Source organism: Podarcis vaucheri, assembly GCF_965113315.1.
Source record: "Podarcis vaucheri genome assembly, chromosome: 11".
NCBI lineage: Eukaryota > Metazoa > Chordata > Lepidosauria > Squamata > Lacertidae > Podarcis > Podarcis vaucheri.
The window spans coordinates 39,743,862-39,763,276 of NC_138749.1; the positions used below are offsets into that span (position 1 = coordinate 39,743,862).

At 41.7% G+C, this 19,415-nt stretch overlaps 1 protein-coding gene across 1 annotated transcript in view; it reads right to left on the reverse strand.

Moving 5' to 3' along the window:
- Positions 1-212: 212 nt before the first annotated feature.
- ST8SIA4 (ST8 alpha-N-acetyl-neuraminide alpha-2,8-sialyltransferase 4) overlaps positions 213-19,415 on the reverse strand; it is an 82,947-nt gene continuing 63,744 nt past the window's right edge. Inside the window, exon 5 of the mRNA XM_082191499.1 lies at positions 213-1,653. Within this exon, the coding sequence (XP_082047625.1) occupies positions 1,374-1,653 (280 nt within the window). The 3' untranslated portion in view covers positions 213-1,373. The remainder of the gene's footprint in view (positions 1,654-19,415) is intronic.

Below are 19,415 nucleotides of genomic sequence, written 5' to 3' on the forward strand. Positions count from 1 at the left end.
CCTAAATACATTCAGGAGCCATCATCAGCTAGATAGAAGAGGTTAGCAGAAAAAATACCGTATTTTTTGCTCTATAAGACTCACTTTTTCCCTCCTAAAAAGTAAGGGGAAATGTGTGTGCGTCTTATGGAGCGAATGCAGGCTCTGCAGCTATCACAGAAGCCAGAACAGCAAGAGGGATTGCTGCTTTCACTGCGCAGCGATCCCTCTTGCTGTTCTGGCTTCTGAGATTCAGAATATTAATTTTCTTGTTTTCCTCCTCCAAAAACTAGATGCGTCTTGTGGTCTGGTGCATCTTATAGAGCGAAAAATACGGTAGTTTGGAGCCCCGATGTGGAATGTGTCACCAGTCCAGATTCTGACTACACAGCTGCTTTTTGTTCAGACGTTTGAGCACACTTTTGTTGTGTGTTTATTGTAACATGCAGTTCACCCTAAAAGAAGCACCTAAAAGCAGTTGGGAGATCCTAAGCTTTTTTCAACAAGTTATACCATCCAGAACAACCTAGTGAGATGACCCTCCCCGCTCCCATTTCCCATACACATCCCGACATCACCTTCCCCAGCAGAACATGTTCCTAGCAGTGGCTGGTGCTGAGATATAGGGCTGCGGGGGCAAAACCTGATGACTGGCTCTAAGTGTTACTGCAGCAGCAAGTTGTCACGTGGAGGCAACTTCAGCTGCAATGAGTAAGCTGAGCAATAAGATGCAATGAAGACTTTGTTTAAAAAATAAGATCTTCTAAGACCACTTCTTGAAGATTACTTAAAATGTTCATAGTATTATCTTGTCAAAATCCCTTAAGGGGCTCCAATACCCAAACACCATAGAAAATGAATGACAATTTTAAAAACAGGGAGGAAAAAGAGAAAGGTTATAATACAAAGCCAGGGATGGCCCCGGCTGAAGGTATTTTGCTTGATGTTTGTGATATTATCCACTGCTCTGCCAATTCCGCCTTGATTGTTGCTGCCAAATGCAAAGTATTTCCTTCAGGGCAGACCCCACCTCTTGGGTATTTCGTTACACAGCTGCCAGACTTTGTGTTGGCAAATGAGCAGCAAATGGACTATTTGCTTCTTTAACGGGTGATGAATGCATCGTTGGATCTTGTAAACACTACTGATTTTATACATTCAAGCTTTGCTCTTAGAGAAAGTGGCACTTACTCGAACCATTGCACTCAAGATTTAGCACTTCAACAGGTAAAAATGTTCGCTGGTATGGGAGTTCCGGTGCACTTCCTTGTTCTCCAATGGCTTGGTACAGCGCACAGGGATAAATCCACTGTTTTGATCCCACTGCTCTTCCATAAAATCTGCATGGCGAAGCCCATATCCGGCACTTCTCCTAGTCCTCGACTTGTGCTTTATTACTGCGCACACCGCCCCGTCGTCAATTTAAGTGCTCCTCTGTTATGTAACATACTTAAAGTTTTAAACTCTAATGGCATCCTATGTGGGCTGGCATTAGAAAAAAATCGATACTTTAAGTCATCATAATAGTGATATTTGACAGGCTTTCCATTTATATCCTTTGGGAAGGGCCAGAATCCATAGAGATGAATTTCATCGCAGAACCTCGTTGCAAGTGTGTACATGAGGAGTCCTGTGCTAGGTCGCTTGATGAAAACCTTGTTGGTCAGCCAATAACTGTAAAGGAAGTGGAAAAACAAGAGATGCACATTTGATTATTCGGATATCTTGTTTGCACTTCAGCATGCACAACTCTCTCTCTCTCTCTTTTCAAAATAAAATAAAATTATAACAACATTGAATGCATTTTGATAATTACAAATGTTATAATCACCATGGAGATGAAAGTTCCATCCTATTTCTGTGGCCCATCCCATCCCATTTCTGCATTAATCTGATTTTTAATTTTTTTAAATAATTAAACCTATTAATGATGTATTGATAAACATAGTTCCTTTTAGGAAACACGCTTGCAAATGTGTTTTCTATTAGAGTAAACTTTGTGCTTGTTTGTTTTTTAAAAAGGAGCATTTTGATACAGTTTTTGAGCTGAGAACTGCATTGGAACATTTGAGAAGTGAGAAAGCTAGTAGATAACAAAAGTTCAATCCAAATAGTAGCTGAGGAGGTGCAGAACAGGTCAATTCATATTGAAATCTAGAAAGACTGAATTACTCACACATCACTAGTGGAGAAGTCCAGGAGGAGTCTACGCTTTGCAGGTACACAGTTCAAGTATAAAGGCCACTTACCTCCCAAGCATATTACTATTTTAGCTTCTTCAATGATTGGCATTCTATTTCTTTTCCTGGGGGTGAGGCATAACACCTCCATATTTTTCTCCCACACGCACAACCCAACAAACCATCAGAATCAATTATGACTATACAGTGGTGCCTCGCAAGACGAAAAGAATCCGCTCTGTGATTCTCTTCGTCTAGCGGTTTTTTCGTCTTGTGAAGCAAGCCCATTGACGGATTAGCGGATTAGCGCTATCAGCACTATTAGTGGCTTTTAGCGGCTTATCAGCTGATCAAATCAGCTGATAAGTGGCTTAGCGGCTTTGAAAAAGGGGGGGGGAACCAGCAGGAACTCGCAAGACATTGTTGTCTTGCGAAGCAAGCCCATAGGAAATTCGTTTTGTGAAGCACCTCCAAAACGGAAAACTCTTTCGTCTAGTGAGTTTTCCGTCTTGCGAGGCATTCGTCTTGCGGGGCACCACTGTACAGTGGTACCTCGGGTTACAGAAAAGTACTGGAAGACACAAGATTTACCCACTCTGGAAGAATGGCAGATGAAGCTGATGGACTATATGGAATTGGCAGAAATGACTGGCAAAATCCGAGACCAGGGAGAAGAAATGGTGGAGGAAGATTGGAAGAAATTTAAAGACTATCTGCAGAAATACTGCAAAATTAATGAATGTTAAAATGATGTTGGACTGAAAAGAAGTGGTTTTGGTAATAAGGTTAATAAGAATAGGTAAATATAGATAGTTATACGGATGAAAATGTATAGTTATAATAGGTTAAGTATAGAGCAAAGTCAAATGAAAGAGGGTAAGGATTTGCTGAAAAGACTTGGAAAACAGGAATACAAAAGGGGAGGTGTGAGGAGGTCAAGGAAATAAGCAAATGAGATCAAAGATGCTGAAAAATGGATTTATCCTTTTTTTAAATATCTTTTTTTCCTTCTTTTTCCTATTTCCTTCCCCCCCTTCTTTCTAGGTTGCCTTTTTGTCAACTTTCTTGTTAGCTTGTGTTTGTTAGTTTTTGCTTGTTTTTTCTTTATGTGTAATTTTTTGTATAATCTCAATAAATATTCATTTTTTAAAAATAAAAAAAGAACTTTGCTTCAACAAAAATCGTGCTCTGGCGGCGCGGCGGCAGCAGGAGGCCCCATTAGCTAAAGTGGTAACTCAGGTTAAGAACGGACCTCCAGAACTAATTAAGTTCTTAACCTGTGGTACCACTGTACATCTTGCTAAGTATGGATATGAGATCAATGGATCAACTGGGCTAACTTACAAGATCAGCAACAGTTCATACCCAACGGTTGCATGAGCTGAAGATACCTTGTCGTTTTGTCCCTTGCAGTCCTGTGTGGCCCTGAAAACATTCTTCCCAGGGCTGCAGGACCTTCCTGAACAAGCTATGTGGCAGAGGGCTGCAGTGTGAAGGGGGAATTGCCCATAATCAGGTGCAGAAATGTTGCACCAGTAAAGCGGGCACTTGTGATACAATATATGCCTTGTGCATCATCATTATTACAATATATGCAATATATATTATATATATTATATATATTATATAATTATATAACTATATAATTATATATATAATATATATGTGTGTGTGTGTGCGCGCGCGCGCGCGCGCGCAGAAGCGGCGAGTCACAACCCGTGTGTGCGCAGATGCGCCGCTGTGAGTTGTGTTCTGCTCATGTTGCGAATGGGCCTCCGGAACGAATCCTGTTCGCAACCAGAAGTATCACTGTATGTGGATGCCATATGGGTTCCCCAATAAGGCAAATAGCAGCTTGGGGGAAGAGGAGCAAAAAGGTGGCAAGGAGATTGGATTTACCCACCCATCCTGTTGTGCTGCAATGCAGTCCATCATTACCCTCCACCATGCTACTTAGAAAAACAACAACTCTTAAGGGAAGGGTGATCAGTGCACAAATCTGTAATTCCTTGCTTAGTTTAGAATGATCAGTCCAGAACTCAGAACCAGCCTTTTGCTCATGCCATTCCCACTCTATGAAGGCTTAAGCACATGGAAATGTATTTGTGCAAAATAGAAACGATCAAACAGGATTATCTCTTTTGTTAATGCTGCGCCTCAGCCCTTCTCTGGTTTTCAGCAAAATCTCCTTCTGAATATAGCTGAATATAGCAACATTTTTTTATTTTTTTTAAATCTCTTTTGCCAGGCTTAGCTTTGGCTGTCATCAGTCACATGTTGGGCAGGTTTTCCCCCCTCTTCCAAAGCCTACATTAGTTGTGACTTGAAACCTCTAAAAAGCAAATGTTGAAGCAACAGTAGCAGACCTGGGGAGGGGATGGAGTATGTGAAGCATTTGCTAATTTTAGAGTTATTTTCTTTTCTGTTAAGAGGGGGAGGAGGGAGGGAGAATCCTGACTCGCAGCAAATCCTTCAGTAGATAATTAAGGGCCACTTTTCTGGTATGCTATGAATAAACCTAAAAGAAATGTAGTCTGAAAACAGACACTGAGCCAAAACACTTGTCTTACCAAAGTTTGATTTTTATTCAAGCTTCTTACCATTTCACAAGTTCAACCAGTAGCTCTTTTGTTGTTGTTAGAAGCAGAATATGAGACACATAAAGCTATACATATTTTGGTTCCAGACTAGGCTCTGGACACTTCCAGCCAGGAATTTATTCTGCAATCTCAGCAGCTCATGTATACAGGTTTTGTGGCATCATCGTCATCAAAATGCCAGGCACAACTCTTTTTTTAATCTGGATTTTCCCTTACTGTGAAAAATCCAATTTGTAAAAAAAGGAAAAATCTATTATGTTGCCATAGTCACTGCTGGTGTGGGAACTCATTACTGGGGGGGAAAGCCCCCACCTCATTTTGGGGGCAGGATATGTGTGTGGCGATGTTTTGAGGGGTGTTCTCTAGAACTGTCCCCTACTCCCATTTGTTCACCATCAAATCACAGCCTATCCATTTGGTTTAGTTAGCCCCCAATACTAAATGATGTGAGTGTGACTCCGAATTGTGTATTTGACATCTACTTCCACCGATTGCTGCAATGTAATGGCACCTCTGAATTTCAACAACCCAGTTCGAAGGAGGATTTCCACACAGTAAATGTGGGTAACTGATAGTTGCCTCAAGGTCTGTAATAACAGGACATACACTGGCCTTAAAAAAGTTATTATATGGGGGTTTTCTGGAAGACTAATTTTGTCTCTCCCCCCCCCCCCGTTTTTGTGGGGAAAATGTGTGATTGTCTGTCAACTGTTACGGGGTCCTTCAAGGTAGTATTCTTGGGGACTTTTATACTGCCTCTCTGCTCCCCCAAAATTAAACAGCAGATAAATATAGCCAGATATCAAGCTTGTACAAGACTTCCATAGAAATGGGTCTTGAAGGGCCAAAACTTCAAGCCTCTGCTTTGTCCATTGTGAAAAATGATACCTATGAGGTGGTAATAGTTGCCTGCTTCTGGTGGGTTGTTTGTTTTTTAAGTACACATGCACAGGTACAGAAATAGCATGTACAGTGATATCTTGGTTCCCAAATGGCTTAGTTGACTAACAAATAGGCTCCCAAATGCCACAAACCTAGAAGTAAGTGTTCCAGTTTGTGAAAGTTTTTTGCAGGCCGAACTGCTGTCGGCATTATTTCTGGGGCCAATCAGCCAATCAGAAGCTGCACTTCGGTTTTCAAAGGTTTTGGAAGTCGAATGGACTTTCAGAACGGATTGAGTTCGAGAACTGTATACATGTCCAGAATGGGAGAAGGTGGAGGAGCAACAAAGTAACAGAGTAAAGACAAACAGTCAAGCTCCCCCTACTGGTGCGGATGGCAAACAGCAAAATAGCAGTGAACACCAAGGAATGAGAAGAATGGACTGTGTGGATGCAAACACACCAGTTGTACACACGGGGGGGGGGAATAGATCTGAACAACCCATTTGCTATATAAAGCTCATGTCAGGAAACGCTCCTCCAACACTGGGAGAAAACTCTGTTGGCAATTGTTCCTTGGTCCTACTAAAAGAGATGAATAAAAGCACAGCAGCAGAAATAATGAATAAGGCACAGCTGCATATATTTGAGACATTGTCACTTCGCCACTGTGTGCAGAAACACAACAAGTGTTAGAGAAATAGATTGCAGGTTTCTATAAATGTTCTGCTTGGACAGAAGTTCTGATCATCATGTGCCTATAGTACAGAGATCCTTCTTTGGCTGTTGTGGATGGAACAATGGTCCCTCTTTCAATGGGCATTGTGTGGGGCAGGAGAACCTCATGCCAGCACTAACTGCCCACTGTACTGAACCTGCATTCAACCCTGAGCAAGGAAATAAAGAGCAGCAAGGAAATGGAACTCTGGATCCCAAGCAAAGCATTCACTTCTCAAGCAGAAGTTGCTTTGGGAAAGATCATCTTTAGCCAGCAGAAACTAGAATCTTGTGATGCCTGTAGTTTTTTTTTTGTAACATGAACAGTCTCAGCTTTCCAGGAATGCAGTAGAATATGTTTCTATGGCTCAAATAACCCTGGCATTCATATCACAGGGAAAGAAGAAATAACCCAACCTCATTTTGCATCGTAGTCAAGCAATTTACAAAAGTGGAGTTGGTCCCATGGAGCTGAAGCAACTTTAAAATGAAAGGTGAAGATGGCACACTCACATGCGCTGTCCCATATACGGAAGTTTGGGTTTATCAGCTGGAAGTTGGTATCAGCTTCCTTCTACATGAATCTCATAGAGCATCTGGGATTTGCCAGATGCACTGCTCTGCCTTGGGCTAGCTTCCTTGGTTAGGCTGGTGCGAATGCCCAATTTTCTTTGCTTGGACCCATGCCTAGAGTGAACATCTGCTGAGTTTTTTTATTCTGGACTAGATTTCTAGTGCCTACTGCAAATTCAGATTTGCTATGCTGGCATATGCTTAGCACAACCAGTTCCAGCTTTTATTGGGTGCTTGCGAAAGAAAATCCTTGTCAGTAGGTCCTCCTAGTCAACATTTTGCCCACAGAGCTTCCAAAAACAAGACAATGCCTTTGAGAATGGACAAAATGCTTTCTCACTTGCTTAAAAAAGTAGAAAGTTATAGGACTGCCAAGTGCCAGCCAACACCAAACCAATAACCTAGCAATAAATCCTGGCTCATGGTGTCCACATGGGGAGACACAAAGACCTAACTGGAGAAAGTATAGAGTGGAAGTAAGTGAGGCAGAGAAAGTCTCTGTCTTTGGCTACTATCAGCCTTTTGGCTCAGCTTCAGGATTTTCCAAGAGGCAGCTGCTTCTAAAAACACCAGTCACCTTGTTCTTGCCAGGGAGTGGGGGTTGCGGCTCAGGGCAGCCTGCCCCTTGGCCGAAGCAGCCTTCTGGGCCCTGCACAGCTGGCAGATGATGTCATTTCCTCCTCAGCTGCGGGGGCTGTCAGAGCCCACCCATGGCTTGAGCCAATTGTGGGTGGGCCAAGGGGGCATGGCCTGGGAAGCGGACCAGAGGGGAGACTTCCCCCCTCTGTTTTCAGTCTTTTCTACAACTCCTGATTGTGGGTGATTTTTAATAACTGAAGAAATATCGGTTTGATTATTTTTTAAATAAAATTATGAATTGTTATTTGGGACATCATTGAAATGCCCTTATGAGATCAGAAATGTGTTGCCATTGAAATGTGCATTGTTCATGTTTATTTACTGGTGTAACTGACCATTTATCTTGTATATTGTGAGCTGCCATGAACACAATTTCCTTATAAAAAGGGAGTGAGACTTTTAGGGCTTGTGCAAGGGGACCTTCCTTTCTTCTCCTACTCTTTGTAGTCCTTCATGCCTCCTCAAAGGTGCTCTGGAAGGTGCCCCAACCCTCCAGGGCAGATTTGTGGCTGCATGGGAAGGAGAGAATGGAAATGTGTTCCACAAATGGAATGGTATTCAACTAAAACAGACTTAGAACAGACCCACTGAAATTGATGGGTCTAATGTAATCACATCCACTCATTAAAATATATGAGTGGGTGGCACACATGATGAACAAAATTTGCATTTTCTTGAAATGAATGCAGATGCATGCTGGCTCATCACATCTGCTGCCTGCTTGGTTCACACTACCCTTTTCTCCACTTGGCTATGTACCTGTACAGTGGTGCCTCGCAAGACGAAATTAATTCGTTCTGCGAGTTTTTTCGTCTTGCGAATTTTTCGTCTTGTGAAGCACGGTTTCCCATAGAAATGCATTGAAAATCAATTAATGTTTTCGTTTTCGTCTTGCGAAGCAAACCCATAGGGAAATTTGTCTTGCGAAGCAACTCAAAAAACGAAAAACTCTTTCGTCTTGCGAGTTTTTCATCTTGCAAGGCATTCGTCTTGCGAGGTACCACTGTATACACAACTGCGTGAAGAAATTCAGTAGTTTTAGTTGACCCTTAGAAAATAAGAGGGGAAATGAACAAACAAAAGACACATTTCCCACATTCTGCACAAGTCTTGATGTGGTGATATTAAGCCAAAAGAACCAAAAATAACGGTTGGGTACTTTATAAATGAGAAAGGAGCTCAAGATCAATCTCAATTTCTATAAATCTAGGACACCTTGAAATTCACAGTGAAATTTTGCAGCTTCTAACCATCTCAGAGAGAATCCAAGTGCATCCAAGTAACAAAAATGACTTGAGGCATTTAACCTGCAGTTTAGAACTTAAATCCCTTTCCAGAGGCTGAATTTGTAATTAATCAGTCAATAACACATCTCATCCCAGTAAATCCCTGGCTTCCAGTTTCTGCTTAAATGATTTTAAAACTGACCTGTGGGTTTATTTGGCTTCTATGATTTGTTCCTAGATTATGCAACTGAACCGGTTAGTGAACAGCATTGCTGCCTAAGAGATCAGTCAAATCTGATTATTGGAAAATTGCTTAACCAGAAAAGTAATTGTTTGATTAATAGTCTGCTTGCCCTGTTTCTGTCCTATGGGTGAGTAAATTCAGGTAATTATTGGCCATTAAGAAATCCTGACATGGCAGTGTTTCTTTGAAGATACAGATTCTACTTATAGAATTCCTTTCCCCCACAATTACCAAGACAATGACCCAACAGGAATTGGGGGTTGGGAGGGGGAAGGAAGCAGTTTGAGGTCTCAGTGGACATAAATTTTAACAGGCATGGAGCAAGCACTTCAGAATTATCTGATAAAATGTCCCATTTAAAATCTCCTGTGCATGTGATCCAGCAATTGTTTTATCTGAACATTAGCTACTGACATGCACACGCACAAGAGGCTGTCTGTCCACCATGCAGTTCCCAATCCTTGCTGACCATCTGTTAACAAGATCCATGAGCGTATATCTGGATGAGAACAATCTGGATTGTGTTGGGGAGGGAAGTAAAGGGCGCACATTATGCATGCCTTTAAATGGCTCCACAGCTGTTCATTACACATGTGTTATTTTCTCATAATGAAAGCAGTATTTTGGGAGCAGATCCTTTGAGAAAAATGATGGAAATGGTGTCATCTGTGAAAACTATGATTAGTAACAAAACTAAGTTTTCCAAGTCTTGAACATGGACACCACATTGAATCCATCTGTGTAAATGCAGTGGTGTGAAGGAGGAAGTGGGGCCACCTCACTTGCAAGAACTTGCAGGCCCACCTCAATCAGATCTACTTTAGGCCTGCCATTTTTTGCCAGCTGTTACTGCCCATATGGCTGATATGATGAAGGATCAGGTTGGTGTGGCTGAAGCCATAGTGAGCTGTCTGCTATCTGTGGAACTTAAGGAAAACATAGCCAATTGTACACAAAGAGCTTTCCTTGTTGGTTGGGAACCACCATAAACATAGCCCACCTCGTACATCCTTGGATTACTGTACAAGCTGGGGAATGTCAGGGCATTATTGGAAGGCCCTGGGTCTGGTCCCTGCCTTAAACATAAGACTATCAAGGAACAAAAGGAAGAATATAAACATAATAAATAAAAAAGAAACCCATCAGGAAAAGATAAAACAATCCAGCCTATTCATACAAAATAAGTAACAGCATTTGCTCAGCAATGATTTCACACTGATCTCACACCATTTCTATTTTTCTGGGTCTGGCAGTTTGAAGACCTTGATAACACATCAATTCATCAATCACCACAGAATGTACTTGTCATTTTGTCACAATTTGTTAATCTATTCAATGGACCTCAAGTAGTGCATTAAGTAATATAATTGACATCTGTCACTGTACAGGCCTCATTTTGTCTTTGATCTCATTTTCCCCAGGGGAAAAGACGTTTTTGGAAGAGTTTTCTTTATGTTATCCAAAGCTTGTTTACTCAAGATTAAGAGTGATATCCAACAAAGTTTTACTCAGAGCAGACCCACTGGAATTAATGGACCTAACTTAGTCATGTTCATTTATTTCAGTGGGTCTATTCTAGGCAAGCTACTAACATGGGTTTCAAACTGCGGGAGGCAGTGGAAGACAGGAGTGCCTGGCGTGCTCTGGTCCATGGGGTCACTAAGAGTCGGACACGACTAAATGACTAAACAATAACAATTCTAGGTAAAGTTTAGTTCAGTGTTTCTCAAACTCGGGTCATCAGCTGTTGGACTAAAACTCCCATTATCCATCTTTAGCAGTACCAGTGGTCATGGTTGATGGGAGTTGTAGTCCAACAACAACTGGAGACCCAAGTTGAAGAAGCACTGGCTTTAGTTGAATACAACCCCTTGTCCCCTTAACTTCAAGTAAGTGTGCTCCGGATTGCACTGAAGGAATTTGTAGTGTTGCAGGCATGTCAAAGCAGGCATTCCTTCCACTTCAGGACTATTCTGCTGGCTAACAATGGAGGACTGCCAACCACAGCTTACTGCTGCTCAGGCCTAGTGGAGATTTGTATCACCTTATCCCTCCGCCAACAATAAACACTGGGAAAGTTGGGGTTCCTGCTGCTGATCCAAAGACACGGCAGAATTATCTCACCTCTGAAGATGCCTGTTGCAGCACTATTTGAGTCACTACTCTGAGCCTGCCTCCTTTTAATAACACTGCCCAAAAGTAACCTTTTGAGGCCATAAGGCTTCCTTGTGTGTCTCCAATTTTAAAGCCTGTTTGAGCAATCAGAAGTTTATGAAAATAAGTGACACAAACCAACAATACACAATGAAAATATGTACTTCTATTCCAGGAGGAATTCCCATTCCCATTGTCAACTTCACTTACATTCTGACATGAGTCTAAGGTGATTCTTTGAAAGGTGAGATAGTTTGCCAAACTGCCACACACCACTGCAGGGCCAAGGATGGGCGGCCGGAAAGATTCTCTGCTCTGTGTTTAAGCACTGGGAAGCAAATCATTCAGCCCCATGCAGGTGCATAGATGCTCACTTGGTAGGTGTCCTTGCTGATGTCAAGGAAAGTAAAGGACTTCTGCCAGGGATGCTAAGTACCTGTCTCTACTCCGTCCTCTGAGCACTTATGGTAAGTGCAGAAAGTCTCATCTGGCTTTAATTGTCCCAAAATGCTGGCTTGAGATCCCAATTAAGGAAACTTCTCAATGTTGCACAAGCCTTCACTGAATGCAACTTGTGTATTTTTGCATATAAATAACACATGAACAATACAAAGGAAGAAACAGGCTCCACTGTGCCATACAGAATATCCGCAATCAGAAGAAGGCAATGAATAAGCTGTGATCCACCACTGATGTGCCCAACACTATATGCAAGAATAAGGTAAAAACCTAACTTATAATGACTCTGGAGCAGCCCCACCAAATGGAGTGGGATCTATTTCCCAGAATAGGACTGTAAGGAAGACAAGGTTAAATATGCAGCCTGGACTATTTATCATCTGAAGTCTTATTCTTAGGAACTGATAGCACCGATTTATCCAGAGCACAGAAGATTGAAAATATCAGGCTCGAATGCCACAGGGTGGCTGAATGCGCCAAATGTTGATGTTATTTCTGGGAAACACAAATGTCTCCGTGTGTCAAACAACTGCCATATGATATTTAAAAGAAGATGAGAAAGATACCAACAGTCTTCTACTAGTTTTCAAAACTGTCTAGTTCCAGCATCTCAAAAGGATGCCAAATTCATGTAAATTGAACTGATGCTGTGCCTTCAATATATACAAATCTGTGTATACAACCATATAATCTGTATATGATCAAGTAATAATTATATACAACTTAGTAAAGGGGTTGTTGCTCTCATCTCATTCTATAGGCCGAGGGAGCCGGTGTTTGCCTGCAGACAGCTTCCAGGTCATGTGGCCAGCATGACTAAGCCGCTTCTGGCAAACCAGAGCAGCGCATGGAAACGCCTTTTACCTTCCTGCTGGAGCAGTACCTATTTATCTACTTGTAGTTTGACATGCTTTCGAACTGTTAGGTGGGCAGGAGCTGGGACCAAGCAATGGGAGCTCACCCCGTTGCGGGGATTCAAACTGCCGACCTTCTGATCAGCAAGCCCTAGGCTCTGTGGTTTAGACCACACGCCACCCACCACCCACAACTTAGAACTGATGTATAATAGATGCCCCATTTTATATGCAAACAGTTTGTTTTATGAAAAAAAATAGGTACTCCATCTCAGACTTGACTATGGTTGACTCTAGAATTTTGTATCGGTCTTCATCAAATCTTCAGAAATATAAGCAAGCCGATCATTCATTATCTAAGGGCAGAACTGAACCTGGTTGATGCGGTGGCACTGTGGTTTAAACCACTGAGCCTAGGGCTTGCCGATCAGAAGGTTGGCGGTTCGAATCCACGTGACGGGGTGCGCTCCTGTTGCTCCGTACCTGCTCCTGCCAACCTAGCAGTTCGAAAGCGTGTCAAAGTACAAGTAGATAAATAGGTACTGCTCCAGCGGGAAGGAAAATGGCATTTCCGTGTGCTACTCTGGTTTGCCAGAAGCGGCTTAGTCATGCTGGCCACATGACCCGGAAGCTATCTGTGGACAAACGCCGGCTCCCTCGGCCAGTAAAACGAGATGAGCGCCGCAACCCCAGAGTCGTCCGCAACTTGACCTAACAGTCAGGGGTACCTTTACCTTTTACCTCTCTTTGTAATGCATGCTGTGACATTACCACTTGTTCTACTTCACTGCCTGCTTTTCCCTGGGGGTATGGAAAACCACGTAAAATCACACCACAGAGTGCCTAAATATTTTGAAGAGGAAGGCAGATAACTCAGTTTGAGCACTCATGTTTCAAGCGTAATGCCTAGTTCCTCCCTAAAATGACAAATGAACCCATAATATTCCTCTGGACAGAAAAGATTAATGGGAAAGAATGCATTATCAATACAGCCTGCAGCAGTTAACAGGGAAGCAAGGAAAATGCAAACAAATACTAAGGATAAAGTTTAGATACTTTTCTTCCCCTTAAAGAAAAAATATCCTGAGTCCAAGCTCTGTTGGTGAGATTTCATATGCAAAACACCGAATGACTGATGTGAATTTGAATTATGTTAGATGGGTGCTGGTGAAGTAAAATAGATATTGCTCACACTGCCATTATTGACTAGATTTGTTCTGACTAATCTAGAGCAATGCTTTGCAATATGATTCACCTTAAGGACTATTCAGATACTGCAAATTCTGGCATGGCACATGAGACAAGATAAAATTTTGAATTGTGCTGAGATTTTGACCGATTTTTTCCTCCTAGCAATTTGCATGGGGAAGTCCTAAACATACATCACCCTAAAAAGAGGGGAATATAAATTTGTTACAAATTCTCTAAATTGCATTTACCTTTTTTAATGTTTTAAGGTGGGTGAGATGGGTGAATTTGTGTGTGTGTGTGTGTGTGTGTGTGTTATATCTGGCTCTGCAGACGCACCAGAAGCTCATACTTTCTGGAACGCAATCCTAACAAGAGGATCTGTGGACAAGTGGAAAAGCTTCCTTTGGTAGCAATGCAAATATATTTGTTTAAGTTTAAAACAGGAGGTAAGGAATCCTGAAATTTAAGAGTAAGTACAGTCCTTTGTGTAGCCAAAATCGTCACCATCTACACATAACAGGCAGCTATGAGCAGGTTTGGGGAAGCAGCCAATTTTAGAGAAATGCTGGTTAAATATTAAATGCCCAGAATGTACATTTATGCAACATAATCCAGAGAGACAATGCATCATGCCACACCATTTCTGATTTCAAGAAGTAGACATTCCTGAAACATAACTTTTCACCCTATTACACTGAAGCGCCATGCTTGCATTGTTATTTCCTATTTAACAACTGACATGTAAGAGACAGATTAGATGTTATTGGCAGTTGTAGATGAGGAACATGTAGATTGGTCAGCTGTGTATTGGAAGGGTAAATAAATTTAAGGAACTGTGGGGGAGATGCTTGTAAAAGCAAATATTCACAGTCATAAGAAATCAGCTCAGCACAACCGTATTTAAGGAGTGTCAAAACGTAGAAGGTCTACCATGGACTTTCTAGCAATCCCCAACCCATGTCACCCTGGTCCTCTTCAGAGGATTATGTTTGATGAGAAATGTTGAACAATCAATCAATCAATCAATCAATCAATATGGGGTCCAAAGAACTGTGATACTAGTCCTGTGTGATCAACGGCACTATGGGCTTGCATTTCTCTTAACAGCAGCACTTATGTCACATGGCGAACCACTTTTGAGCCAAAGGTGACTTAAAAAAGTTATTTGTGATGTGCCATGCAGATCTCTTCTTCAACAGGAAAAAAAATCAATGCCTAAAGCAGCTTTTGGATCCCAGCCTAAGTATATTTCAAATATTGCAGAAGGTTTTATAAACCAGTGCGTTCCTTAAAAGCTGATTCATCCTTTCCTCAAATCCTTCCCCAAATCCCACTTTTGTTGTGAATCCGTTGGCACAAACCCTCCCTCCCCAGTTCCCATGCCCTACTATAACTAAGCCTAAGCACATGCAGATGAAATAAACACATCTGCTTTCTGCTGTTTATCCATGCCTCCCTTTCTTGTTTATTCCTGCTTCTTTTGTTTTCTCTTTCTTAAATTATAGCAGGGGCGGGAAACCCTTTTCAGCACATGAGCCACATTCCCCCGCCCCCCCAGGCAACTTTCTGGGCACTTGTCAGTGGTGCCAGAGGCAACAGTGTGCAGAGCCATGAATATAACTTTTACCTTTGTACAGTAGACAGGTTTTTGCACACAAACACAGACCCCTCCCCACCCTTTATCTAAGCAAGCAAGGATAATGGTCAGAGTTCAAGGAAACATTCCAGCCAGCCAATGATGCTCAAGGAAGATGTGAAGCAAAGTGAAAGGTGTGGCCAGGAGAAAGACAGTGTGTTCAGGGAGGGAGTGTGGCCAGACAGAGATGCCTGAAGGTTTAGATCTGGCCACGGGCCTGGGGTCCCCCTGGTTTCAAGATTGTTAGGCCCTGACTGCAGGTTCCATTCTTGCAAAACAACAATGCACAGTCATGGTACAATATAAAGCAGTGTTTCCTAAACACGGGTCTCCAGCTGTTTTTGGACTACAACTCCCATCAGCCCTAGCTAGCAAGACCAGTGGCCAGGGATGATGGGAAGTGTAGTCCAGAAACAGCTGGAAACCCAAGTTTGATAAACACAAATAAAAAGGAAGGAGAATAATCAACATAACCATACTTGCTGTTTACAAAATGACCCCAAAGTGATTTTTTGTTGAAAGTAGCAATTTGTGAGTAGCAGAAGCAGTTTAGCTAGATATACAAATAACTATCCACACAATGAAACTGTCTATACATCTGCTCTGTGTGCCTGGAATTTGCTCCCTTTTTTTTTTTAACCAGTTTCTCAGTACAGTGGTACCTTGGGTTACAGACGCTTCAGGTTACAGACTCCGCTAACCCAGAAATAGTACCTCGGGTTAAGAACTTTGCTTCAGGATGAGAACTCTGGCGGCGCAGCGGCAGCAGGAGGCCCCATTAGCTAAAGTGGTACCTCAGATTAAGAACTATTTCAGGTTAAGAACGGACCTCTGGAATGAATTAAGTTCTTAACCCGAGGTACCACTGTATCGTATTTGGAGTTACTGGTCCGGTGGACCCAGTTCCAAAAAGCCCACCACCACACACTCCATATATGCAGCTCACTATCATGGTCTTTGGTTCAGGTCCAGATAATGTGTCACCCAAGTGACGGTTTCAGCAGCCGTTGTGTACCAAACTGCACCATATAAATGTGTCAGTATAATGTCAACATATGAGCATTAGCTAAAGAGCATTCTCAAGTAGGTAACATAAAATAAGACAAACAGCTGTTTTATGCAAGGTAAAAACACACTGTAATAAAGGGAGATAAGAGTCAAACATTCAATCTTCCTTTAATGACAAGTTCCACTCAGTGAATCAATACTACCTCCTCCTCCTCCTCCTTCCCACTTTGACCTCAGTCAATGCTAAGTGTTTCTGCTAAATATTGCAGGAACAACAAGATTCCTGTTTGTAAAGCAGATATTGAATGAAAAGGCCATTAGTATGGCCTTTAATTTTATGTCCCCTGTTCTCCTACAGAACAAGGAGCTTCAGCTACTACAGCTTTACAGCCAATTAGAACATGTTTCACAATCCTATGTCTGCTTAGCAGGAAGTCAGTCTGTCCACTGTTTTCATGAGGCTTACTGCCTATTAAGCAATGCTTACTAGAAAGTAAACCCCTTTGGAATCAATGGGTTTATTTTTGAATAAGCGTGCTCATCAGAACTGTGGCCTAAGCAGAGCTGGGCCAAGGTATTTTGCTGCAAGTCAATATGGCAGCCCCCTCTGTTCCACATGACTAAGGCAACTGGACTGGCATCTGGATCTTAACTGAACACTGGCGGTTAGGTATGGGCCAATCAATTTCAGTTTCTCAGTTTCCCACTCTTAAATTCAGATTTCCACATGTCCACTTCAGTTTGCAATCTTTTTTGGAGGGAAACCCCCCCCCCCCGAAGTCCTAATGAAAACGTGGCAGCATTTAATGCAGATTTCTCCTAATTTACTCATTTTTGTATTCAGTTTTGGCTAATATGCACATATGTGCAAAACAATTTCCCCTTATATATTGCATTTTATATGTTATTTCCGTTTTTTAAAAAACCCACAAATTTTATATAGGTCATTTTCACTAATATATGCATTCATGTGCACACTTTAATATATGCATTTTTGTACACATTACATAGCTGAAGAATACCGCATTGCAATATTCAGAGAAGAGCACATTTCAAAAGAAGGCTGTGCTTCAGAAAATGTAAATTAGGCAGATTTATCTATAAATGCACACTGATTTGAATTTCACCCTTATTCCTCCTTGTGGTGGTGTAATGTAAGCAAGTCACATAAAGTCAGCTAGATACTTTCTGCTCTGTATTTATTTATACTGCTGTGCTGTGATATACTGGATTTTAGTTTTGTTTACTGGGTTCTTTGTGAGGAAGAGCATGTTAACAATAATTCAAAATAAATAAATACCAAAATAAATAAGCTGTGTTGTAAGACAATCATATGTATGGACAATTCTAAGTTCTCCACTAACACGTGAATGTTCCTTTTTATTCTAGTGACATAGCACAATACTAACTCCACTTAATTCACTGTTAGGACAAGATTTCAATTTTCATGGTTCCTTCTGAAATTATTTTTAGATACATGTACCTTAAGGTTGCCTTCTAGTATGAATGAACATGTCCTTTCACAATGGTTAGATTAGATGTGCCTCTATTTCTCTGCCAAGCACTAAGAGTCATCAGTTATGCCTTTTAGACAGCAATCTAATAGCAATTAAGAGATGAGTTGTCAAACAGTTCAGCAATGATCTACACCAATCATTTTCACACTTTCTAGTGTAATGGACAGGAGACAAAAATAGACTTATTCCTATCCCAGAAATTTCTTCTCCAGCATATTGTTTCACTTAGTTTAAAACTACTTTTGTAAACTCTTGCTGACTTAGGAGCTTGCCTGGTAATCTTTGATTCAACAAACAAAACAATGCTGTATTGTTTTTAACACTCAGTTGGAGAAACTCAGCCAGATGTGCGGGGTATAAATATATTATTATTATTATTATTATTATTATTATTATTATTATTATTATTATTATTAATGACTGGAGTGTTGTCAATGATCTTGCAGAGATATTAAGAGGGGAAAGTGAGAATAGGAGTTGAAATAATTTTGATTCGAGCTGACTCATTCACTCTGGTCGACTCAGGCTGCAACCTCTGACCTTGAAACCTACTGTACTTTTTACTGCTGAACTCTCAGCCCAACAGTTTAAAATATGATTAGACTTCTATTCATCTGAATTTTGTCTGCTCTAGCCTTATTTCCAGAAAGAGTCAAGAAAGGCTTCAAGCAGAAGGAGCTTGGTTAAGCTGGTAATGTTGATATTGCTGGTTAAATGTTCTGTTTGTGGAAGCTCTTTGTTTCCAAAAGACTGAAATGTAAGCAGAAGCTTACCAGAAGAAGAAGAGTTTGGATTTTTTATCCCATTTTATCACTGCCCTAAGGAGTCTCAAAGCAGCTAACAATCTCCTTTCCCTTCCTCCCCCACAACAAACACTATGTGAGGTAAGTGAGGATGAGGGACTTAAGAGAAGTGTGACTAGCCCAAGGTCACCCAGCAGCTGAATGTGGAGGAGCAGAGAAGCGAACACGGTTCACCAGATTACGAGATTACTGCTCTTAACCACTACACCACACTGGCTCTCAGGTGGAGTAGAGCTGCAGTGCTACCTTCCTGGCAGGTGAATTGTTGTGGATCATCAGGAGGGTTCACATTGCTTAATAATATAATCAGGAAATATTAGGTTATAGGACTATAGGTTATATCCTGTAACTTAAATAATCTAGTGTTAAAGAATGCTTACAGGAGACCCTTTTGGGTCAGACATAAAACAAGCAAAGCTCATATTCGAGCCAGTTAATATAATATATATCAGGATGGTTTTGACACCTTGCCCCCTCATACTACCTTGGCTTCTTCTCTTCCCTTCCTTTAGGGCAATATCTGAGGTAATCTGAGAAAGACTTTTTAAAGAAAGGCTTACTCTTTAAGAATGGGACGCGGGTGGTGCTGTGGTCTAAACCAGTGTTTCCCAACCGGTGTTCCGCGGCACACTACTGTGCCGTGAGACATTGGCTGGTGTGCCGTGGGAGGGAGGCGGGCGAGTCGGGCGGTGAGAGGCGGCGGCGGCTCCGCAGTGGTGGTGCCGAGCGGCGGGGCAGCGCGTGCAAAAGGGAG